The 26074-nt window shown below is 39.3% G+C and overlaps 1 protein-coding gene across 1 annotated transcript; it reads right to left on the bottom strand.

Annotated features, from left to right (window-relative positions):
• Nucleotides 1–40: 40 nt before the first annotated feature.
• On the bottom strand, nucleotides 41–25233 carry LOC136435371 (ceramide kinase-like). The gene is made up of 12 exons (XM_066428826.1): nucleotides 25090–25233; nucleotides 14168–14416; nucleotides 13256–13384; nucleotides 12904–12967; nucleotides 7895–8040; nucleotides 7375–7449; nucleotides 6164–6316; nucleotides 4908–5013; nucleotides 4543–4628; nucleotides 4034–4236; nucleotides 3347–3546; nucleotides 41–2939 (listed from the first exon to the last, which is right to left on the bottom strand). The coding sequence occupies exons 1-12, from the start codon at nucleotides 25205–25207 to the stop codon at nucleotides 2849–2851; spliced, it is 1620 nt and encodes a 539-aa protein (XP_066284923.1). The 5' UTR covers nucleotides 25208–25233; the 3' UTR covers nucleotides 41–2848.
• Between the last annotated feature and the right edge of the window lie 841 nt (nucleotides 25234–26074).

Genomic DNA, 26074 nt, shown 5'->3' with positions numbered 1-26074 from the left:
CATTACAAAAACCACACAGAAAAAAACGCTTAACAAATACTTTCATTTTCATACCATTTTAATTCCCATCATAAGGTCTATCAAGTGATTTGATATTAGAAAACATGTCAGAACTCCTGTCTATCCCGAGAGTGAATAAAACAATCCACTCTTTCCTGTGCCCAAAACAGTCAGCATTACATTTTGTACTCTACATAACAGCCTGACTACATGAATAAAGAGCTGGTTAACGCTACAACCCGGAAAACCTTACGTGACCCTTAGCTTGGAACTATATAAAGGTACAAAGCCATCTATCTACCATGCTGGCGTACCCTGTTGGCCAGTCTTCCATGTGATCTAAGTTAAAGCCTGAACATTTGTTATCACTGAAGACTGAATGTGAAACAACAGATTCACCTTGATCTATAATGGTTGTCCAATCTGAACAGTTTGTGAGATATTTGGTATAGATGTTCTTATATCTTTGCATGGTAGACACTGCATAACAGCACAAAATTTCAGCAGTCTTGCATTAGAACGTTTAGTATAAATGTCAAATAATTATGTTCGATTTACTACTCAGTAGTAAAGAATAATGATCCAGTTTAATATATTATACTATCTTTACTTGCTAATTATCATATTAACATTAATACACCATCAGTATTACATTACAGCAAGAGAGTAGTGCCAATGATACATATAGAGAATAGTGAACCATAACAAAACATACATGTTCCCATTCTCTAACTTGCACTGATAATTCAGTATTGCATTGGAGTTGCATGTATGTCAAAACACAATCAGAGATTCTTCTTTTCTATCTTCAATCAAGAATGCTATTTTGCCTGCAAAAATCAGCACTGAGGGTGGCTAGAAGTGTAATGTTAGCTCCTTGCGATACAGACTAAGATAAACCAATTATAACCACCTAGCACTAGAGTAACAGTACATTGTCAAGTCTAAATCACAACAGTGATGCAGCGATATCAGATGCATTAACAAACACTATTTCTAGCACTCAATAAGATATTCCACTATCTTACAAACTGCACTTGGTAATTAATCACATAAGTTTCTTTTCGAACATGAACTGCAGTGAATCAATGTCTTCTGTTCACAAAAACATTTGGCTGTGGAATAGAGTGTGCAATATACTGCAGGTCCCACCGACACAAAAACAAACGACACTGCCTTCATAATGTTGGCAGCAAGATGATGCATTGCACAGATTTTGCAAAGTACAGTCCAAGATTGATTGCCCAAAATGTATGTATATATAACAGTATACCAGTTTTAACAGTATACCAGTTTTATAGCTTTCATTTTCAGGAAAAGGACCCCTGTAGTGCATACACTTATCTGGAAAGAACTACGTTGTACATTTCGGAACAGGAGAATCATTCGAAAGCCTCATTCTTAACACTTTGGACAATCAAGGACAGACTGTGCATTTTAAGGCCACAAATGATGCCCCCTTCCCATCATACATGGCACTGCAGGTAGCAACCGAGGTAGCATGGCAGCACCATTGAAACCAGCAGTAACAATGCCTTAGATGAACAGTGAGACTGTTGGTGTTGAAAATGATAAAAGGAGACGATATTGCAAAGGTACCAAAACCTAAACCTACACAGTGGAGGGCAAAAGATGCTACAGGGGAACTGATGGGGAGCATACTATTTTGCAAGTTACGATGTTGAGGGAGGAACTAAGGTCTAAGGTAAGATACACGAACAACATTAAAAATGCTAGGCTACATGTAAATGACATGATGTGGCTTATTTTACTGCGAATTAGACAAATCTATTTGTGATTACACACTAGACAGTAATATTTAGAGAAAGTTTAATCCTGTTAAATATGACAAAGTTCTTCCTTATTCTGAAAACTATACAAAAAATCAAAGTTAATGCCAGCAAAAGCATGAATTGTTCTCAAAACAATCATGTGGAAAAGGTGTTGATTGACTAGTTCAGGATGTGTTATCATAAGTATTGGTTAAATGCTTTTATCACACAGACTGTCCCAACAATTTGGATCTTTGTAGTTTGATACAAAACTGTTGTAAAAGCAAGCAGGAGTTTCAATGATGTTAACATCCAACCTGGATCAGGTTTTATGAAAATCAACCATTTTTAGCATCACATTTTATCAGACATGCCAACAACTTGGCAAATATGCCAGACACTGCCCATTATCATCAGGCAATTTGCAGACCAGCTTTATTTGGTCCTTCCGTCATATGACACTGTTGTCCATATCAATTTCTATACCTTGCTGCACCGTTTAATTTCAAATACAATGGTGTGCAGCAGGCATACCTAACCTCATTGCATAAACAAGTGTGACGTCCAGGGAATGTTACCTTTGTCGTGCTGTTGGTTGTGCAAGAACCAACATGTGTGCAGCTTTGAGAGCAAAAGTTTTTACTAATATTCAGGAATCTAAAAACCTCCTTTGTGGAGGCAATAGAGGATTTGATTGGCAGACAACAAGTCTAGCCATTGAATGCTATCTTTCTAAGGCTGATTGTACTAGTAGCAGCAAGTTCTAATTATAGCAACTGGAGAAATAGCTAACTATTTTCCATAACATGTCATGCTCTTAAACTTTTTTTGCCTTTGGATAATAACAGTTTTGCCTGTCCAAAAGAAGTGATTCATAAAGTGATACACTATATTCAGGAACTCTTCATCCTGTCTGTGATAGTTTTCAGCTAAATCTATGCAATCCCAAAGCATATTGACTTACATTGTTACAGTAGCAACAATAGTCCAGTGCAATATTCCTGGTGCCACCTGTTACAGACTCTGCTATTATTGGCTACTTGCACAATGCAATTTGCATACTAATCCCTGATTGGTCAGGCACAAAAGCATCCCACTGGCCAGCAGGAGGACTGCTTTTTCTCCTCAATCCCTCGGGCAAACAGCTTGATCAGCTGACAATGGACTCTGCAACAAGAACAGGACATTTTCAGGTACACTGCTATTTCTGCAGAACATCTTGGATTGAGTGTGTCAAGAAGGACATCAAAGTATGCAGCCTGCCAACCGTGGACCTGCTGGACAGAGCCGCCTAGAAACATGGTGTGAAAACAGACTGACTGCTGCCCAACCATGTTAAAGACCCCAGCAGAAGTATAATCCATATTATAATACTACTACATAATTCTAAGTTTTCTGTATCTTTCATAATTGATGCAAACTCGCTTAGATACTCAAGAAATCTGTACTACACGTGCAACCATTATTTGTATAGACTTAGTAATACATTAAAATCATTAGTGGACTACTGTGACACTAGGCAAAAATATTTGGCAATTGTTATAGTTAATTATCAATTAGAGCTAAGTGCTTACTTGACATCGATTGCCGGCTGGTCGATGATCTCTCCGTCACAGTTCCACACACTGTTGCGTCGCGTGTTCCGCCGGCAGTTCCGCCTCGACAACACTCCCGCCTCCTCGTCTTCCACCATCTCGTCCTCCGCTTCTTCAATAATGACCGGTCGGAACTTGAACTCTCGGACTCTGTAGACTTCTATGAAGCTATGGTTGAACTGCAAAACAAAACCACAACTTTCATGACATATCTTATATCATTATGTCCTGGATGTAACCATACATCATATGTGATGAACTCAGAGTACCAAAACATGAAATAAGTGGGGACTGAAGACCAGATATTCAGCATGTTAACCTTTAGCAAGTAGCTGTTTGGCTACCAATTTTCTATTGGTAATAGCATTGGGCAGCAGGGAGAAGGTTAAAAGAGAATGAGGACCTTGATCTATGAGCATACCTTTCAGTGTATATAGAAGGAGGGTAGTCCACTGGTGGTGGAGTGTGTTCAACTCCTAGAGCCTTTCTCATAAGTGTTGTGTGCTAAGCAGAGAAAGCACTTATGTACCATTTTTCAAGTCTTTGGTATGACCAGGCCAGAGTTTCGACTCCAGTGCTTCTGAATGAACAGCAATCACTCTGACTCTTAGGACATTGCACCGGCTCAAGCACTCAAGATGTTACGGACACAAATGGAGGACTTACCCTGTCTGAGTCGGTGAGATGTTTGAGGAGATGTCCCAGGAACCTGTATCTGGGCGTGGCATGGATCAGGATCAGGTCTGTGCAGCCGTCCGCCAGGTGGGCAGATGGAGACACGCCTTTCGGAGTCTTCTTACAGGCACAGGAGTTGGTGGCAGCATTGATGGCGATGAAGCGACCGCGTACCCGCTGCCATCCACCTGGACCTGTGGGGCAAGAACGCACATGTCAATCACAAATTTTCTAGAGCCACTTTGTGGGGAAATACAGGTGGCATTAAAAAAGTACAAGCTAACTACATTGCTTTGTGTATCTTGACAAGACTACTGTCTAAAACATCCATCTTCTTTTTCATCTTTTGTTATCCTCAACTGAGGTGAAGCATGATGCTTTTTAAAGTAGCTAGTAGTGGAATGCACCTTCACTACAGCCCACATTTTAGCCAAGCACACAAGGTCACCCCTACAATTCTCGATAAGCGTGTTGAGTTTTTAAATGAGACGGGAACCTACCAAACGTCTCCACAGCACGAGGCTGTTCTGAGGGGTTGAACGGGGTGGGCTTGTCCTTCTCTCCAGCCTGCTTGCACACAAGGCATCTGTAAAACAAATCTAATGATTAATCTATCCCAATCACTTTGAAACAAGCGAATAAAAAGGAGATGTTCCACCATGCCAGTGTCAACTTTCACTAGACACAGATGGAAGTTGTTTTTATCAGTAGGGGCCAAATAAACCAGGTCAAATACAATTAAGTCTCAATAGTGGTTATGACAGCTACTTATGTAGCTGTGTATGTTAAGGGCTCGACTTTATTCATAACTGAAAAAAAAGATATCAAAAGCCATCTCAGCAGTGACCTTAAGTGCATGCCTTACCCTTCAGTGCATCTGATCTGGTCATACGGGCTGCTGCCTTGGTCTGTGCACGGGAGAAACGCCACTTCCCCTTCATAGATTTTCCTTCTACAGAACTTTTTGAAACCTAGAAAGGGAAATGCAAATTCTCTAGTAAACCATTCTTATCCCTTTATGTAGAACATGAACACAGTTAAAGAAGATGAACAAACAATATTACCCTGTCTTTTATACAATTTTTCTTCAAATACTGGTTGATAAAACATAAAGACTGTTAGAGTCAGGGTTTAAAGATTTTTCAAGATCATAATTTTTTACTATGGCATATACAGACGAAGCCACTTAATTGCACCTCGGATAAACGCACCTTCCATTTAATTGCACCGAATCCCGAAATCCCAAACCGGTTCCCATTCACTGCATTGTTAGTGACTCCGCATATCTGCACCACGCATGGTCACCAATGCCGGATAACTGCACCAATTTTTTTCAAAAATCCTCGACAAGTTAACTGAAAAGGTGCGCTTAAATCGGCAAACGCGGTACAAATGAGCCGATACCTGCCGGTGTCAAGGCGCAATACCGCCAATATGTTCAAAACTGTTTTGAGTAGCAAAAGAAGCCGGTCTCCATTGACAGTTACGTTCATAGGAATCGTATGGGAGAGGTCCCGGGTGGGTCACCCGTAATCAGTAACCAAGTTTTAGTTTCAATTCATAGTTTCATGGCGGTACATGATTTACGTAAATCGACAACTGCACTCTACGTAGTGTAACACAGAAACTGTTATCCCATGATCGGCATGACGATGTTTCATAATGCCTCCCCTGTAACACTACGTGTGTTGTAATGCGGTAGATCGCATTGAAAAATGAAAGAATTCAAAATGAAAACAGGTTCGTAGTCATTTCTTTATTTTCAGCAAAGGGTCAATAAACAAAGTTAATAACTGAATAATTTCGTCTGTTTTCTTTTCGCTAGTGTTTCTGACTAACAATACACGCCCTCGCCCATGGTGGTGCGGTCCAGCTGGGCATTTCGCATAATTGCACCAGCCGGATAATTGCACCAAAAACGCTGACAAATAGGTGGTGCAGTTAAGCGGATTCTACTGTAATAATAATAATTACCGGGTGACACACTTAAATTTCTAATAAACATGTACCTTGAGTCATTTGTTTCATCTGAGGTAAGAATTCTAGCTTGAGCCATTCAGTTGATTGGTGGTAAGAATGTTAGTACACCCTTGGTAAAAGATGGTCCAGAGAAACACCTACCGGAGTAGTCATATCTACTGGGACCCATCCACCTGCGTAGGTCGCTGTCTCGCACCACATCGCCATAGAAACCGTAGCCTAGGAAGGACACGTTGTACCTCAGCAGCTGGCTGCGGTAGTGTACCGAGGACACATCCAGGGGCTGGCAGTCACCTGCAAATCAATATCAGCACAACCTGGAGTTATACCATTGGCTGCAATACCCCGCTGCTTTACCGTTCTTCAGCTTGAAGACAGCCCTTTTTCTTCCAGCTGGAGGATTGGTATTGATTTTACTATCTGGTACTGTGGCATCTGCAAGCTTGTGAAATGTTTGATGTTGATCACAAGGCTGATGTCTATACAATACTGTGCATAAATGCAGAAATGTTTGCGGGGTTTTAATTTCACAGTAGGGAGAAAATAGAGTGTTTGCGGTGGTTTTGAGTTCGCATTTGAAACAATATTCGCAATTTTAAAACCACCGCAAAAAGTCGTTCCATTGCGAACGTTTCTGCAATTACAGAAAATTAGGGAAAAGAAGTTGAAAGTTCTAGTGTCAGACACACCTCTTGGTTTATCTTTTTCTGTGTGAAGATATAGGCACAATACCAGCTTTGTGTACCACTGAGTCCAAGCTTTAGAAAAAAATCCAAATATTGTCAGATTAACTTGAAATGTCAACCACATTTCTTCCTGGTAGGTCTTGTATACGTACAGATAACACACTGAACTACTGTACAACACTTAACACCACACTGTCACCACTCACTTCATCACAAAGGTCAAAACAAGGTCATCGTTCTTCACATTGGGTTTCATGGCGGCGCTCTAAGCCAGATGGCATCTGCTCAATAGCACTTAATAGATTTCTATTAATTATAAGTGAAGGCCTTTTAGTCAATACCTCGAGCATTGAAATCAATTAAGGCAATCCCCCATAAAATGATTTCAGGAGATATGAAAGCATAAGGGGAGATGATTACATTGAAGCAGATTAAAATTTGTAGATAATTTCATCCTGGTTTTAGTGGCTGCCACAGCCCATTGATTTCAGCAAGGAGGTTATAATTTACATGTATAGCAATAACCTCCTTGATTTCAACCAGCAAAGTAGAGACCTCTATCTCAAAATGGCAGAACTGCAGCTGATATAACCTGTCGTGTCTCTATACTGACCAATCTCCTAAAGACGTGAATCTATATTGTAGTTCAAAAACAGACTTGCTTACCGATGATAATGTGTAATGCTGAGGTGACAGGGTCGTTCACACCAACAGTGGCGTAAGAAACTGCATCTGTAGAACCTGCAATGTACAAATACATGTATACACACAAAACTATTGGAACGAACACAGTAGAAATGGTATCAGTAACCCAAGAGCCCATGCCTGTATTTGTAACAAACTGTATACAAACACAGCAATTGAGAAGCTGTAAGAGTGTATTTGTCAATATGTGGATGACTAGGCATTTCAGTCATTGTCTAACCATTCATACAACCATAAGCAATCACCAGACAACATGGCTTTAAATTGATTGATACACCAGTCTACTGACTGTATCATTTCCCAGGTGGGTCCGGCAATATTGGCTGCCAAACCCAGGTAGCCCTTCTTTGTTTATTTTGGCAAGGCGACCATGCCTGTGAGATTACGCGTTATTTTAGCTTATCTACAGGACCTAAAACCAGCAGGTTTTATGAGCCATGGCTTGGTGCAGCCATGAATGATTGTTCGTCGTTCTGCGTACCTGCAGGAATGATGCCGATGCGGAGGTGTGGTCTGACCAGCTCCGCGGCCAGCCAGTCCTTGTCCACACCAGCCTCCTGCTGGGTTCTGGTGATCAGGCCGTTGAGGATCTCACTGAACATGCCATCTCCTCCCACACAGACAATCCTGGGGAAAAAGGCATGGTTTAGGACAATCACATATTTTGTAAATTTACCATCCTCTATTTACCGGTAGTAACGTACATGTACAAGTGTGGTCTGACCAGTTCAACCTCCGAATTTTATCCAGTTGTAGAGTTTGAATTGTCTTAAAGTTTATATACTTATTCTATAACAGAAGAGAAGACAGAATGTAAATGCTAAGGTCTCAACAAAATTGCAATCTACTTGAACATCTACAATCCTTTTTTCCACAGAAAGCAAATATACTGCATTGAGGTATAATACATCATAATACACCTTCAGGTGGCCTCCTATAAATCGAAGACATCTTTACAATGAGAAGATGGCAGTAAATGATATCCCTGGCATGACAAGATATATGGACTTATTGTCATGAAATAGGTCATTCTACAAGGGCGGAAATTGTCTGGATAGACATCTGAATACACTACACTACTGTGATATATGTCAAAAGGAAACCATTCAGATAGAAATCTGTTCTGCCCAAGAAGTTTATTGAGTTCTATCATATTCATATGGACCTCTGTAAACATTGATTGGGCAAAATTAAAAAAAATATTTCATAAGATGGGGGCTCTTAAGCATTTATGACCATGGCTGTTCTTCCTTATTTGGAAAGAACTGAACATTGTATTGATGAACTTTGTTGACACAATAAAAGTATAGGGAATTTTGTACAGTCTTTTACACCTGCACATAGATTATAGAGATAGATTATACTAAGGTGCTCGAGGCCTGACCCTTCATCTCACAATGCCGCAAAAGCAATTCCTTCTCAGGCATCTCTGAGACATCTGAACTACAGTACAGGTAATAAACCTAATACATATATTACCTTCAGAATAGGAAGTTGCCCCATGAAACTGTCCAAACTTCTGCTCCATGACAAATGTCCAAATCACAAGGCTTCCAGTTGGGGCAATTAGATAACCATATAGACTGAAATGGGTCCAGTAATGGCACACAACCTGCCCTATTTCCCCACTGATTGATCTGTGTTTCGGGCAGCATTACAGGGAGATTAGTCAAATAAATATGGACGAACCGGCCCAGGGAAATGACATAGACATAGAGGAACCAGTTCAGGGATTTGCCATCTTACATATGTTTATCTAATCTTACCCCTAAGATAATGTATATGTTTGACTTATACATTCTTGCAAATACATGTATCATGAAGTAGACTTTTCATTTAGTCAGGATAATCTGACATTCTCCCTGCTGTCTAACCCTATAACCAATACAAATTTGGTGCCAAATGGCAACCATAGCAGGTTCGAACTTAAACAGCACTAAATTCTTTTCTATTACTTATTAGGCTCATAGATATACCCGTAGTTTCGTTTCAGATATATTAGACTACCTGCCAGGTAAACACAATCATTTGAAACACCAGAGGGTGCACATAAATTTTCCATATCTTCATAGTGGATCCTTATGATCTCTATCTCATTCTGTCAACAAGAATTGATTGGTAAGACCACCTGGGCCCCCAGGGGTAACTGATGATGAAAGAGCCTGCTACTACCGATTTTTAGATTAGAGCCCTGATGACTTTTTCTATTTCTGATATTAGACAAACAAGTGGCAAGATTTTAGATTGGTTTATCAGTTGGGCACCAAAGGAGTTGTGTACCTGTCTTGGCGACAGTAAGCTTCTAGGCAGATACTGAGGGAAATTTTTATTGTCAGGATGGACTATGGCCAAGATGCAAGTTTCATCTGCTTTTCAACATCCCTGTGTTTTGGTCGTCTACTGAAATATAATTAGTAAGTCAAGTGCATATACATGTATTCTAAAGAGTCACATCATTTTCACAACCAACTAAGTAGAAATTGGTATCTATACACTTCTGTATCATCAAGCACACCTTCTTGTAAGAATTTGAATGCCAAACTAGGTAGTCACAATATTCACAATATTGTTTTGATTGATTCTGTAAGTTTAGTTAACTATCATGTCCAGTACTTAGTCTGAAAGTGAGTTACATATGCGTCAAACAGTAATCCAAGTCAAATCCAGGTCATAAACATTAAGGATACCTTGGCAACAGATAATCACAAAATCCCACTTTAATCCATTACCTGGAACCAAAGGCTTCCCTATCCTTACTAATCCTCCGTATCACACAGAACAGAACTGGGACTTAACGACTTGAATGTATTTGGAACTATTCACCTGCAAAATATGCCAACAAAGTTTCTTTTTCATATTCCAGCACCGTACAAAACATACATTCCCTTGTCACCCTCTAACCATTCTCTGGAACAGAATGTGTCCAGTTCAGTTCAATAGTTTTCCACCGTTCTCACTAATCCCCCGTCAGGAGTTAACCCAGGGACAGCAGCGTATCAGGAATCGTTCACCAAAAAACACCTCCATCCATCAGTCCTGCCCACTAATGACCTGTATTGACCCAGATTCCCAAGCATGATCAATACCAATTTAATTATGATCCTTCACACTGCTGGGTGCAAACAGATGGGTTTTAAAAAGGGACCGTATCATCTGCTACTCGGTATTGCTCTTTGGGCTTAAGGTCATCTCAGTCTTATTGAATGGTCAGCAGACTTTTCAAATCTATCAATGGCAAATAGGGATAAGTTTCTTAGTGGAAGGACAGAGAGATTAAGCATGTGACTGAAATGTCATCGAAGTTTGCACATTCCGCTTTCCATAGGTCACATGTGTTGGAAAGGGTCACTAATGTCAAACACTGTAAATTCATTTACTTTTGTGGAGGTTTTATTTCGGAATCCCGGTAAGAAGAAAAAGGTTTCCGCAGTGTTTTAAAATCAATTCTGTAGTACAGTAGTCAGACAAGGGAGACATACATGTATTCATGGTGTCATGAATTTGCAGTGGAAAGGTCACTGTGAAAATAAACCACTGCAAAAGTTTCAGCCTGCTAAACTATCATTAGAACATTTGCATTGAGCAATTTGCATTGCCAACTTACATGTATCCCTGCAGATGACTTATTGATCGGTCATCTAACTTTAAGTTATACAATTACAACTATTCATCCCTACATGCAGAATTATCTACTTGTCATAAAATGTCAGTGTATGATGTCTTCAACTGAAAATGTTTCTTTCAAGCAGGGACTCCGAGGTTAACTTCCTTGTTTCAAGATTGTAAAAAATAGAAAGAAAGAAATAAAAATACACAGATAAACAAAATCAAATGAAACGGTTGCCACAGTCTGATATAACAAGTCTTTGTGGACCACAGAAGGCATGTCTAGAGTTACATTTCAGGAGGATGAACCATGCTGCCTGCATTCTAATCACGACTTTGAACATTAGGAAACATCACATGGAGGTGGGCTGATGATAAAAGCTTGCTGATGGGACCGCTACATAACGGGCAATTTATGCTCCACTATTTGTTTAAAGGCATTTTTCCAGGCCTGAAACCTTCCTTCCTCTGCACTATCACAATTATGTATAAAACTGAACTTGCTATTTTTGAAAGCAAAGCAAAGCAATGAAAATCACAGGTAAAAATTTTCATTAATGTTCCGTGGGAAGGTGAGATTTGATCCATAACCCTGTATGACTTCCATGTCAAGCATACAGTCTGCCCAACAGTAGTAAACCACAAGGGCAAGTTTGTAATTGGCCCACTTTGCACTTCATGTGTCATATTTTACGACCACCATAAATATCAGTGTAACAGACCATCTGGCTTAATGGAAATCATTACAATAATCAACTAATGCATGGTGGGGTGACCCCCGAGGTGCCACACTGGAGCCTACAACAGATGGTCGCCTGCAGTGTGAGTTTCAATGGAGCTGCCAAGGTTAGACATTAGCTGAATTACACAGCTCTGTGGGACTGCAGGGTGCCCTTCATACAGCAGGGGAACTTTACTTCATGTCCCCATGGACACGTTGGACCTGTGCCAACCTCACATGCATACCACCTTCATCTGCGCCCAGAGGTCTTTTCAACACTACTTTATCTTATCAGTCTTGCTGGAAACCAGCAAGTGGAAAGTAATCAACAAGGCTGCTGCCATCGCTGGATGCCAAAAATGAGCTGCCTCAGCACATAGGAATCGCCCACTCAGCGCATGGTTTCCACATCTATCATCATTTGGGAGCCAAAATTTGCATTTCTACCTTGCTAGCCATTTTGCAATTTCCTTGCTTATGCCTCCATTTTGCCTGTTCATATCATGTGTTCTCAAAGCCTTATATCTAGTCACATGCTGAATCAGCAAATACCAGTAATGTAGCCCCATGGTGACATACAAGACAAATGAACGGAAGTCTGTTGTTATCCTAAAATCCTAACATTACAGAAATCAATATTTTAGGATCAAAGAAAAGTTTCTCTTTAAACAACAGGGGAAAATAGGTACACATAACATTTAATGATATGCTAACATTATATACATCAAGTAAATTATTGAGAAAGCCATAAGATTTCATGGCAGACATGTTCAGAATATGTCCTTGAATATTATAAGATCCAGAAAACACAGCAGAAAGGTGCCCCCACACTAACTTAAGGTAACCCAAATCAGAGCACATACAAAATGTATCATCATTCTGTATGGACAGCGAGCTGACAGGATAGTTGCTAACCCAAGGAAGACACCCAGGTTGAAACCCAGATGGATCTAGCATCTAAATGATAATAATTCTCCTTCAGCAAATAAGAGCTTATGGAAGGAGAGTACCTTCTCCCTGGAAGATTATATCTCTCTCTATTCATATTGATTTTCTATAGTCAGCCTAGCAGGGCTCAAGAAAGGTTTGAAATATCCAGACTGTATTGCCTACATTAATTTTGGGCCATGTCTACTGGTTTGTGATACCAGGTAGTAACTTACCCATCAAGTTTGTTGAGTTCCAGCTCTTGTAGTAAATCCCGAGCATGGCCAGCACGCTCTGTAACTGTAACAATATAACGTTCTTAATAACATTGCCACATGTAATTGTCCGTGTGCCATTCAAGGGCCATTTCATATTACAATTTGCTGACAAGTCTTGTATCAAAATTATGCATGCAGAGAGCCACAAAATTCCGTTTAAGAATTTTTGTTACAACTATATTACTAAGAGAAACTGAACCTGCCCACAGTTTAGCCAAGTATTCTTACCCCCATCCCAGCACATGTAGTCAGGATGAAGTTCAGGTACATGTACCAGTCCTGATTACAGAGGGTGTGTCCGCTGCCTTACCTATAACATCTGCTTTGATCCTCGCCAAGTCAAACAGAGGAGCCACCTTCTGCTGGTAGATCTGAACTCCCCTCTTCTTCCCCCCAAATGGGTTCACAAACACCAGCAGACGGCGCGGTCTGAGGTACTCTGAGGGATACATAGTAACACATATATTGTGCATGTCAGAATGCCTCATGATATTTGCAATAACATTACGCATACAACGACTACATCATGTTTATGCTCAAAAATGATATCTGGTTTGTAAAACTCAATGTGACATTAATCCGGACTGAAATGTGTAGTTGTATTTCATTTGCGTTCCTCTATCATTCTGCTTTTACGATGATCCTAAAGCTAATACCCAGAAAAATTCCATTAACCTTAGTGTACCCTTTAGTTTCTATGACTTTGGGGCATGGGACTGTTGTTTGATTGGTGGACATTGTAAGTACAGCCAAGCATGTCAAAATACATCAATTCAGTCTGTCTTTTTCTAGCATTGTCTCCAAATAAGGCCATGCTGATTTGATTATATGGATGACATCCTCTGGGGACCCCGAAACTGATGCGAGCATGCGAATGAATAAAAAGTTTGGCAAAAAAAAGTTGCCTTCATTTTGAAATTTACATGGTCTGGAAGGATAAACAAAACACACTGAGTATGGTGGACCAGAAATATAGATTCTTCATTTTTGTTCGTTCAACGACATTAGTATCTGTTTTCTGAAATATTTTGTTGCAATTCACAGCATGTATTTTTGTCATTTTGCAACTGCTTTTTACGATTTACAGTATGGCTGAAAACCTTTTTTTTATTTTTGGAAAAGACGAAAATTGATGCACACGCGGATGTCATCCATATAATCAAATCAACATGGCCTAACAATAAAAACTGATATCTAGAAGTATAATATCTGGTTGCTGTACCTTGGTTCAATCTCTCCTGTAGTCTATCTATCCACTGCCTACAAACTGTAGGGTCTGGGCACTTGAAGGTGACCTTGCCAGGCCGCCAGATCCGCCCCCGTTTCTTCTGTACATAATGTACCGCAAACCTGGAGCAGCTGATGGGGGTGAGTTCGATATCGCTGAAGCCGTCCTTGTTCCTGTGACAGTGTTTCTCCACAGGAGTTACTGCAATCACCTCCGACAGGTCTACTGCATTCGAGTCCAACGCTGAAAAATACAAGGAACAGGAGATCATTATTACATACTCAGGAGGCAAAAATATATGTTCCACATATTTCTCCATCAATGGTATTCACGGCGTCAAGTGTGATTTTTGCCTTCGCCGTAGGCAGAAGGGTATATTTTTAGTCAGGATTTGTGGAGTGATGGTGTTGTCAATATAACTCTTGATGCCATGGATGGATGTTGGTGATTTTTGGTAGGTAAGTGTCTGTTGGTGAGACGAAGGTTAAGTTTGAAAATGGATCTTCTGGGGGGGGGGGGGTCCTTTGGTGCTGCAGTGGACCTTTTGTGTTTGTCAGTTTGTTTGTTGGTGGCATAACTCGAGAGAAATTAAATGGATCGTGATGAAATTTAGAAGGCTGTTGGGGTTCGGGGAAACAAAGGTCAAGTTCGAAGATGGGTCTTCTGGGGGAGGGGGTTCTTACAGTACTATAGTGGGCATTTTTATTTAAAATTTGGAGTATTAACACCATTCGGCGAAGGTATGGGATCTCTGAACTCTAGTTAACCATAAGTCATGTCAACCTTTCTACCGTGTAACCACTTAAAGGCATGGAGTGATTCAAGACATTAATATTTCTTTCATTCAACATGAAATTTCTGTATCTGTATACTAGCCGGTATAACCACCCTACGGCGTAACACACTAGAATTTCTTACCAGTATGTTTCTAATGAAACAAGAAACAGAATGAATGCCACAGATATGCATGAATAATTCTGTTGGACAGTGACATCTATATTGCTGATCTAATGTGGTAAATCTGACATGATATAATAATCATCAATGCATAATTACTCATAATGACAGTCTACACCCTGCCCTTTCCCATTACTTTCACTTTCGTGTACATCAATTCTGATCTTCACAAACTAACAGCAGATGATGTCAGCACATAACAAACAGACTAAATGAATTTCAGATGATAGATTGCATAGAAACAAAGTGTTGTTATGAATCATATTTATGTCTATGATTTGTATGAATAAATCAATGCTTTTTAGGCCTTTCAGGCACAGGATTATGTCAAATGCTATCATGTTGTACTTTTTTTATCTTTAATTCATCTATCAAGATTCACAGATAAAAGCCTGTGATGTGTCAACGACAAAATCATACAATGTTCCTATACATGTACATGCCAGCACCTCCAGCAGAAAGTATATCATAATTACAAAATAATAATTTCATTAATCAAGAAAACATATTACACCAAACGGCATGTAGCAGATTCACCCGGAGACAAATGTGGACACGACGACATGACAACCTGCACGTAACAGTCATGAATAATTCATCCTGGTTCCTCAGGAGCCAGAGGGTGTGGCAGCATTTTATGTTTTGGAATTGATCACTTGGATATTAATCCCTCCTTCAATCCATCAATTCCCCTGAAGATTCCAGTGGATAATGCTTATTCACAGCATGGAAACACTCAAACCTTTCATGTGATTCCATCAAAGCCACGAAGCCATTAATGCAAAGCACGAGGCGGCTAAGAATAGACAGTAATGGTTTCAACGGAGTGATAGCAGCTCATTTTTGAATGAGAATGTCTACACTAGGGAGCAAAAAAGTACATTGTGTAGCTCTAGAAATGCTCCCATGGCATGACTGAAGGGTTCTACTGGATCATAAAGTATTGATACTGTTTGTTGACTCCGAAAAAACTAGGAAAATTAGTCAAAATGCTAGATTTACCTTATACCATATCAACAAAGTTATAGGAACTCAAACTTTCTTGCAATGATAACTAACTTTGTGAAAATCATTTCTTTGTCCCTGATGAATTCCTCAATAGAGTCTGACAAAGAAATTTGCATAACATATCTGATTTACCTATTGCTAGGTTACTAAATAAAGAGGCTGATTAAACTTTAAAGCCGAAATTCTATAACTTCATCAGACTAATGGACCATCAAGCCTCTGCTGCACACTTGGAAAAGATTTCGACCTGGTCCAGTGAAAAGTACATTAGATTTTTCTGCGAACAGTATACTAGTCGTAACAACCAGACCATAAGATACAAGTACATCACAAACTTATCACAGATAAATCCTAACAGTATCAATATGCTATAACAAAGACAATCTGCCTCATGAAGGTTAATAGTATGTCTGCCGCTGAGAAGCCTATTGGGAATGCTGTACTGACACAATGGCTCTCCCAGGACTGCCTACGTCTGATGTCACTGTGAAAAGTCGGGTGCAGAACACAGGAGAATGCCAGAATCAATACCATTCCCTACACCTTCAATCTGTAAATGGTAGAGCCACCATAGATCTGCTGAGAATGTATTTTTAGTTCCCTGCCATGCCTACAGCAGTTTTATCATATGGCTGTTCCAGAAATGGAAAATCTGGGTGGGGACGGTGGAGGTAATGAAAAAATAGCTGTCAAATGTATGGCTGGGACCAGGGAAGGGGGCTATTTTCAAACTCAGCAGCTATTTCATCTGTACCTCACTTCTTTGATACAAGAATGACTTGGTTCTGTGGTAAAGAAATAGATAGACCAACTCAAATATAGGCAACAATACATTGTAGTTATAAGTTATAACTCGCAGTCATCTTAGGTCACACCAATTTTATTTGTTGATTCTTGGATTTTTTCAGAAAAAAATTGGAGCGACAGGGCGAAAAAAAAAATGTGAATAAAATTTTTTGGCAAATAGTCCTGGGTTTACATAACATAACGAATAAGAGGATTATTCAAGTTTCAGCTTTGTATGCTCATTTTATGCAATGAACCCCTTTCTTGGATCTAGACACTATATAATTTCAGTGACAAAAATACCTTTTATGATTTATACGTAATATATGGATTGATATTGAGAAATAGTTTTGATGAATGAAAAATATATCTGATAAAATGTATGTGCAGGCCTTTATAATCTATTTTGATGGCTATTGAGTTTTACAACTGAACAAATAGTAAAATTGTGAGTGAAAATTTGTGAATGGGAATAGTCACCCAATTTTTTTTTTCAAAATGGGAAAAACAGAAGAGGCGATTCCGAGAAGCAACGAAAAAAATTGGTGTGACCTAAACAAACAGATAAACCAACTCAAATATCAATCTATGGCAACCACTCGTATAATCTTTATTCGTATTCAGATACATAGTACAGATACATAGTACAGATACAAATACAGATATTCAAATTGAGTGTGGTGACCGTGTCAATTCCTACATCTGAGTGAGAATGGGTGGCACGGTAGCCCTAGCGTGGATTTGTTTAAGGTGGATAACAGGTTGCGAATCTGAGACCTACACACACAACTCAAATATAGGAAACAATATATTGTACTTATAACTCGCAGGCATCTTACAACTTCAAAAACACTGATTCTGAAGATGATTGTTTCGTATTAATGTTGTAGTGGTATATCGTATATACACAAAATATAATATACCAACAATGTTGTTGGGTGCTGGAAAAATTTGAAATTGTGCTAGACAGCTACATTCAGTACATGATGTCCTGTATGAAACATGGCTTCTACCGGAAGTTCTAGGTTAATCCATTGTTATCCCATCAGTTGATCATAAATATTCATCAGCAACTCTTGCTGGAGTAAACCAAAGTGGTTCAAAAACCTCCTGAGTAAATACAATTCTGCAACATATACCGCACGGTACAATGGTCAGCCCACAAAAGTAACCAACAATGACATCCGTGATTGAACCATACATTATTGATCATAATGGCTCTGCCCAATGTTCTTTAAGAACCCACCTGCCTGCCATACCAGAAAAACAAAAACAAATCATTACCAACAGATTTACAACATCATAAACCTATGATTTGTGATAATGGGTTGGACGATTACCGAGGTCTATACTTTGTGAGGATACGTGCACCCCAGGCAGGGGTCTGATATGTCCTCCTGGGGAAATAATGCTGCTGTGTTACACGATATTATCAGTCATGTCGGCTTCCAGCCACACACAGGCAGCATGACAATTACCCCACTGCTGCTGATAATGTCAGGACTAGCATTCATCATTCCTGGCTACACAGCGAGGGGCGTAATGCTCTCTGCTGTACGTAATGCTCTCTTTCTCAAACGTTCTTAAGTTTACGATTGGTGAATATTGAACGTGTAATTAATCAGGATGACAGCAGAGAGATACCATGTTAGCTGTTGTAGGATGTCTTTGGAACACACTCTGCATGCATGGCTACAATGTCAATGTGAAGTACACCCCCACACAGTACTTACTCTTGTACAGACAGTAAAATATCAATGGCAATTACCATGTAAGCATTTCCTGGTAATGAACTGCTGAACTCTACCTTCCCACAGTGAATCAAAATCTATCTTTGGGTCTCATGACACATGTCATTGTTACTACAGCTTAATCTCATAATCATATCATTACCCACTAAATATTTTAAAGCTATAGGTCATTTGTACATGCATGCCATATGTTGGGTGGCTAAACATTCAGCCCAAAAAGTTGAACATGTCTATTATGTCTAGTATTCATCCCTCTATAGTTTTGACAAATATTTGGGAATCTAGAAATATCCTTACCATTAAAGGTTGAGCTAGTATATACTGAATATGCCAGAAAAATTGACAGGTAAAGCTTCACATATGCAAAGTAGGACTTTGGGAAAACAAGTTGTTTACACTTAACATGAGAGATGTCATCAACAGTGCTTCTGTGTAAATATTTATCTCTTTGGTAACAGCCAGAGATGGCAGCATATTTTTGCTGTGGGAAAAGCATGTCTCCTAGTAACGTTAATCTGTTGACATAACAACAGTAACACAAACAAATTCCATCAAACAATATCTGTCTTCACATAGGATTTTATACAATCTGATGATCGACAATAAGATAAAATCATATAATTCATTTGGATAATCAGACAACATTTAATTTCAGTACTTAACAGCCATGTACCCCTTAGGGTACAGCTAGATTATGATAAGTATGGGGTGCCGGTGAAGTGTTGAGTGACGTCTTAACCTGTTTAGCAACACCACGCAAGCCACATGAGATAAATACACATGGTCTGATACATAATTACAAAGTACTAATGAATCCCCATACATCTGCAACGTTTGATGCATTACATAATTGTGGCACTGATCATAAGTTTTGCATCCAGGCAATAACTAACATACCAATAGTGCTCTGCACTTTGTGGCACATTCAGATCATGCCTTTTGGTCTAATCATATATGTATCTAATTGAAATGCTATATACAAACAGTGATGGCTATATCAATTTTAAACTACATGTAACATTATTCTAATAGTATAATATTTTTATGTAGTGTTAGTATGATAGATCTTACCTCCTTCTCTTTAACAACATGCTTTTTGTAAAATATATCTTTTGTACAGTACCAAGACTTGTAGAATAATCATTATAAACATAATACATAAACATAAAATTCAGTCATACTTGTGAGGCAATGATATGCAGTGCCATAGAGCACTATTTACAGTACCATAGTGCACTATTTACACTTATTACAGGGACACCTAATGTTGAACCAGTGTCCAAATAAAGCTTTGGTGGAGACCCTTTAGTAAGCACAACCCAATTAGAGCGTGTTACAGACTGGTAACAAGGTTAGGTCAGGGGATAATGCTGTAGGGTCTCTGTTAAAGCCACCAGGACGGTGTTCAATGGGTATAACTGTGCCCAGCAGATCAATGGGCTGTCCAGACAGGGTTTTGCAGCATGACTTATTTTCAGGCAATGAAACAGTGGTCCCTCTAGTTTCTGAATTTTACTTATATCATTAGTTGTTGTGTACCTGAGGCACAAGCAGTATTTTGCCAAGCAATTTGAACAGTACCTGTATTGTATTTATATTACCTGTATTGTATCATATTACCTGCACTGTATGGCATTACCTGAGTCTGTCGTGAATAAACATTTAGGCTAAAGCAATTATCAAGTATAGCAGCATGTGGGAAATGTTAGCGAATAACAACAATGACCCGACTTGCCACAAAAATGCCAAGCACAAAGGTCGATGACGTTGTTTACTAAACAAACTGTCAAATTTTAATATCATCCCATTTGAACCAATTCTTTGTTGTACAAATCTATGCAGTAAAGATTCTCTGAGTGAATGGTGCAGGATTTTATCTGTGAAACAACTTATGCAGAATTCTCTGTTAATGTTCAAACCCTAAGTGAGATATCTACAACATATCTAGAGTATTACAATGTCTCTCTAACCTTTAAACAAAATCAATATCTTATTTCATGTGAGAAAAGAGAAATATGCAAGTTCATACTTATTTCTTTACCTCTTCAGACCCAGTCTTCCTTACCATTGTTCAAAATTATACAACTGGAATTCTTACAGGACCTTTTGTTATTAGCCTGACCTATATCATGTATATAGCCCCTGACAGATCAAGATTGTGTAGTACAGCCTACTATTTTATAACATATCCTTTCTTCCTTTGCCATGTCATTATTTGCATGTACTTAGTTGCATGTACTTCATCACTTGTACTTTACTCCCAGTGGTAAACAATTAACAAACAGACCCCTAATACTAGGTAGTTAAGAAGTAGGTATCCATGTACTTCCCCATTAAGCTGGCAACCTTTGCAACACCTCACGTACTGTTTCCACAACACAACATGTGTACACTTTTTATGTTGTTGCTGTATTTATGTTTCGCCAACGAAACATATTGTTTTTGTCAGGTTTCTTCTTCTCCTTCTTCTTCTTCTTCTCCTGTCAAATCTTCAAATCGCTTCTTCTCGGTCGTCCGTCGACCAAATTAGCTGAAATTTGGTATGCAGGTAGAGTACGTGTATACCCCTAGACCCTTTTTAAATTTTTTTGATATAAGTTTTTAAAATGATTTTATGGAGGTTTTTTGGTCATTTTCAGACAAAAGTCGCACATGATGGCCTCCAGTGCCGTGGTGTTGAAAGCTGAGGACCTGAAATTTGGTTTAGTTGTGCATTGGATATTTACCCAAAGGACCCCATTATTTTTTTTGGCATACACTACTTCAAAATGATTTATTTTGCCATTTTTGGATGCAATTTTTGGTTATTTTCTGTCGGAGCCAGCAAGAACTAGGTCATACTGTAACATAAGCCCTCCTACACTTCCCCTGACTGGGACTTAAAACCAAGCAGATGTCAGGGGATACGTCTACTAATGGTATTACAGAAAGTTATATGTACCTTATGTTACATGGTACGGATGTTATATTTGAGATATAGGTACCTATACTATAGGAAAGGTGACTACACCTGACAATTACTTATGCTAATGAGGACCTAATTCGCATAATGTATGCATAAAGTTGTATGTCCCTTACCATACATGCTGCGGATGTCATCTTTGAGATGTAGGTACCTTTAGGAAAGGCGAACACACCAGGCCATAAATTATGCTAATGAGGACCTAATTTGCATAATCGATGCATGAAGTTGTATGTCCCTTACCGTAAAAGCTGCGGATGTCATCTTTGAGATGTAGGTACCGTTAGCAAAGGTGATCACACCTGGCCATGAATTATGCTAATGAGGACCTCCTTTGCATAATTCATGCATAAACTTGTATTTCCCTTACCGTGGCAGCTGCGGATGTCATCTTTAAGATGTAGGTACCATAAGGAAAGGTGAATGCACCTGGTACAAGCTGCAGATGTCATATTTGAGATGTAGGTAGCTTTAGGAAAGGTGCACGCGCCTGGCCATGACATATGCTAATGAGGACCTCACTTGCATAATTTATGCATGATGTTGTATTCCCCTTACTGTAAAAGCTGCAGATGTCATCTTGAACATGTAGGTACATGTAGGAAAGGTGAAAATACAGTAAAAACATAAAGAGGGTACACATTTTGGTTCCACATGGCTTCCCTTTGGTCTGTAGAAGGAAACATTGATGATCTGGCACCAAGGAAACCATAACCACAGGACCATGAAATTAAAGTGTCCAGGTGGTACCATGGAGCTGATCTCCTAAATCTGACTTAACCTGTCTCCTGATAAAATCAATGGCAACCTTTGCAACACCTTCTCTACTGTTTCCACAACATAGCAGTCGTGTCATGGCAATATTAGGCGCTAATGTCCACTGATGTCACCCAAGGGTAAGACAGCATACTGAGGATGTCCCATGCATAATGTCATTACTCAATTTACTGCAAGCTTTGCAGTAATGGTAGACAAAAAACAGGCATCTTGAATGGATTCGATCCAGTTGCTTCAAGCATATCATCACTGGTCCGCTTGTCAATCAATTTGTATCACCTGTCACTTTGTAATCAGCATCAACCTTTGTGCCAGATGACAAATCTAGGGTGGATTTCATGCATAACCATGCAGTTAGTATGTTACTGTATATATATATATACATTTGACCTTTGATAGCGTTATAGCCTTATCACTGAATGAAGGGTTACCAGGTAGAGCAATGTACAACCAGGGTGAAAAGACGTCCAGTTATCACTCAAGCAAACCCGAACAAATTGTACATGTGAACCTCCACACAATCTAACTCTCATGGTACAAAACATGTGACATGCAGTGGGACATTCAAGGTTTCTACCCTGGCTAAATTGGCATTTTGACTTTCCATTGTTTTCTCATTAATGAATAAAGCAAGAACTGTAGCTGTACTGAATGTTGATAGCTTGGCAGAAAAGGATTCTAAAAATGATTTTTTTAACCATATGGATTACGTTATCAAGCATTATTGCCCCTAATATCATTTTATTCTAAGAGAAAATACAGTACTTTGGTACATACCACTGCAATGAGACTATGTTTTCGATATGCATAATAATGATCAAAGCTACAAATGCATGTTTGCACATCTTCATATGTACTAATTGTCAGTAGTTACTAGAAAATACATTTTTTGCCTAATAAAAAATCATTTTCTAATGCCAATTTAGCCAGGGTAGAAACCTTCATAGCTACTATGAACATATACACACTGGCTTAATCAATATTATTCTGAGACAAAATAACAATGAGCTGTGAACGGGCCGAAGTAAAAAGTTGCCCCTGACAGATTAAATCTGATTGCAAAGACATAGCATGACATTTGTTTTCATACAGTCTGTCAGCTTAACATTTCTCATAATCTGAACCTTATCTGTGAGTATACGTAGTTTTGAAAATAGATGATGCCCAATAAAACATCCAAGCCTGGGCTGGGCTAATATCCGGCGTACAATGATAATATCTACAAATGATAATAACATCTACAATTATGAATCATTTTTGGATACTTTGAAGGCAAGGAGACAAGTCTTATGAAGATGTCTTCAACGACATCCTGCCCGATTGCACATCCCTTGTCTTATCCTTGCATCTTGAGACAAGTGATAAACGATGACTTCCTGTTGAAAGCTTCTTTAAATATCACTACTGGTATTACCATCATGACTCACCAACATGGAAACAATCTTAGGCAAAGTGTGTACTCAAATGTTCTTTGCTATTTTCCTTCATTTTAATTTCTACAATCCTTCGTACTTGTTACACAATACACAATTTATCAGATTTAATATGTACAAACACTGAGAAAAAAATGAGAATTAAAATTGCAATGGGGCACAAAAACGGTGCAAATGAACAGCAATAAATAATTGATGGTATGTTATGTTACATGCCCCAGAATCAAGAGCAGGGCATTTTTCCAGGCCATGCTATTAATAAAGTGGCATCTAAAAAGAGAATTACCCAGAAATTCTATTTTGAGAATCCAAACAGCGTCATGCCCCCCACATGACTCTCTCTGTATTGTAAACAAACCCATATCCCAAACAATAATTCAGCTATATCGTGGTTAAAACACAATACATCTGGACACATCATGTGGACAGTGGACCAAAGTCACCAGATGGTTTTAAGCCTGGGGCAACTATTCCGAAAACATTTCGGTTTGTGTGCGTAGGGCAAGCATATTTGCTAACAGTTCCTTAAGAACAGACTGCCTCTCTTATGATATGGCAGTGTCTTCCTCCCGTCTGAACATGGCGGATCAATCATAGGAAACAACAAAACAGTAATATATTTTCCCCAAAGAGGTCCTATATAAAACCTCCTTGTTTTCCCTTGCCCTTTCCCTTCGTGGAAAAATCATGCAACAGAAACAACAAAGGGTTTTTTTGTCTTCCTGGCTTCCTCGAACTGCTGACCTACAGTTGAGGGCACGACTCCCGTACCAGATAACTACGTAATGTCACGACTTGCAGGCTGCCCCGTCATCCTCTTGTCTTTAGCTTGATCGTGACTGAGATAGTCTCCCGTTAGATGTCACTCAAGACTAGATAATAAATCTTCTTTAGCGAGAAGATAAGTAACCTGTCCGACCGGCTGCAGGGTGTGAACGTGAGAAACATAAACAAAACACCCCGGCTCCCATATCTTCCTGCGCATTCCCTAGACAAGGGGCTGGGGGGAAATTAATGACACTACATCACATATTTCTGCTGTTGTTAAACGTTTATGTCACATTGATGGGTTATAACTTTAGAAGACGTCGCCAGCGGCACAGATCTTTGTTTACCAAGGATTCGCACTGCGCCGGTGGCTCAACTGTTGATTCGCTTGGGTGACAAAAACCGGGTACCCCACAAAAACGCCGCCATGTCTCCCAAAATAGGGAATAATCGTAACAACAAACGACATCCTACCGTGGAGTGCATCTCCAGCTGTAAGTGGGTACCAGGACAGCGCTGTCGGTGAGAGTGTGACGTCGAACTGGCGGTTTTTCAGGAGGAACGTCTCCCTCGCCAGCACTTGGTCCGCCATGTTATCATTGTACTGATGCGCAAGGCACCATGGGAGAGTAAAAAGGTAATGACGAAACTTGTCTTCATGTTGATGTAAATTACGCCATGGTTGCGATCTCAATCCAAATCAATTACATGTATTTCTGATTAACTATTTGATACTATTGAAAGAAAGAACATTACAACTTCATTTTGAAAACGTAACACAAACTTTCAGAATGTTTTTAATTCCTCTATGATATAACGTTAACGTCCTTGGGCGAAGTTAAAGTTTAACTAATGGCGACTCACGTTACCTCTAAAACAAACATTACTTTATAATTAGCGTTATTCCCATCGAATATTTGACGGATGAATAACCTACTTTACTTTATTCACACACAAAAATTCGAAGATGAACATCCAGTAGGCGTTCGCACGGTTTCAACGTGCATTTACAACACCAAGTGTTTACACCAAGTAATTGAGGCAGACTGATGTTAGCCTTAAATGTGACCATCCTCGGAATACACAGCCATTGACCCTTATCTTTACATCATGATAATGATACTTGGATCAATAAGGCTGAGAGCTCAAAGTTTCAGCATGACGCATATCTGCGATGGTATCAACACCGCGGGGAAGACTGGTAGCAGCACATCATTCTTGATTATGAAGTATGACAAGGGAAAACTTACGGTACTTTATTTATTTTTCAAAACTATCTGTCAGCAGCCAGCTCCAACAGCATAACCCGTTGTGGGACTGGGAAACATCGATCGTAGGCTTCATGACTAATCAACCATACACTGGCAGCCAGTAGACTAGTTGTCACAATAAGAAAAATATCAAGACGGAGGATTCTTCTCCAATTGCTCCTATAACCATGGTAACCGGGTGATTTAAT

Source organism: Branchiostoma lanceolatum, chromosome 5 (genome assembly GCF_035083965.1).
Source record: "Branchiostoma lanceolatum isolate klBraLanc5 chromosome 5, klBraLanc5.hap2, whole genome shotgun sequence".
Taxonomy (NCBI): Eukaryota; Metazoa; Chordata; class Leptocardii; order Amphioxiformes; family Branchiostomatidae; genus Branchiostoma; species Branchiostoma lanceolatum.
This window is presented reverse-complemented; position numbering and strand designations above follow the sequence as displayed.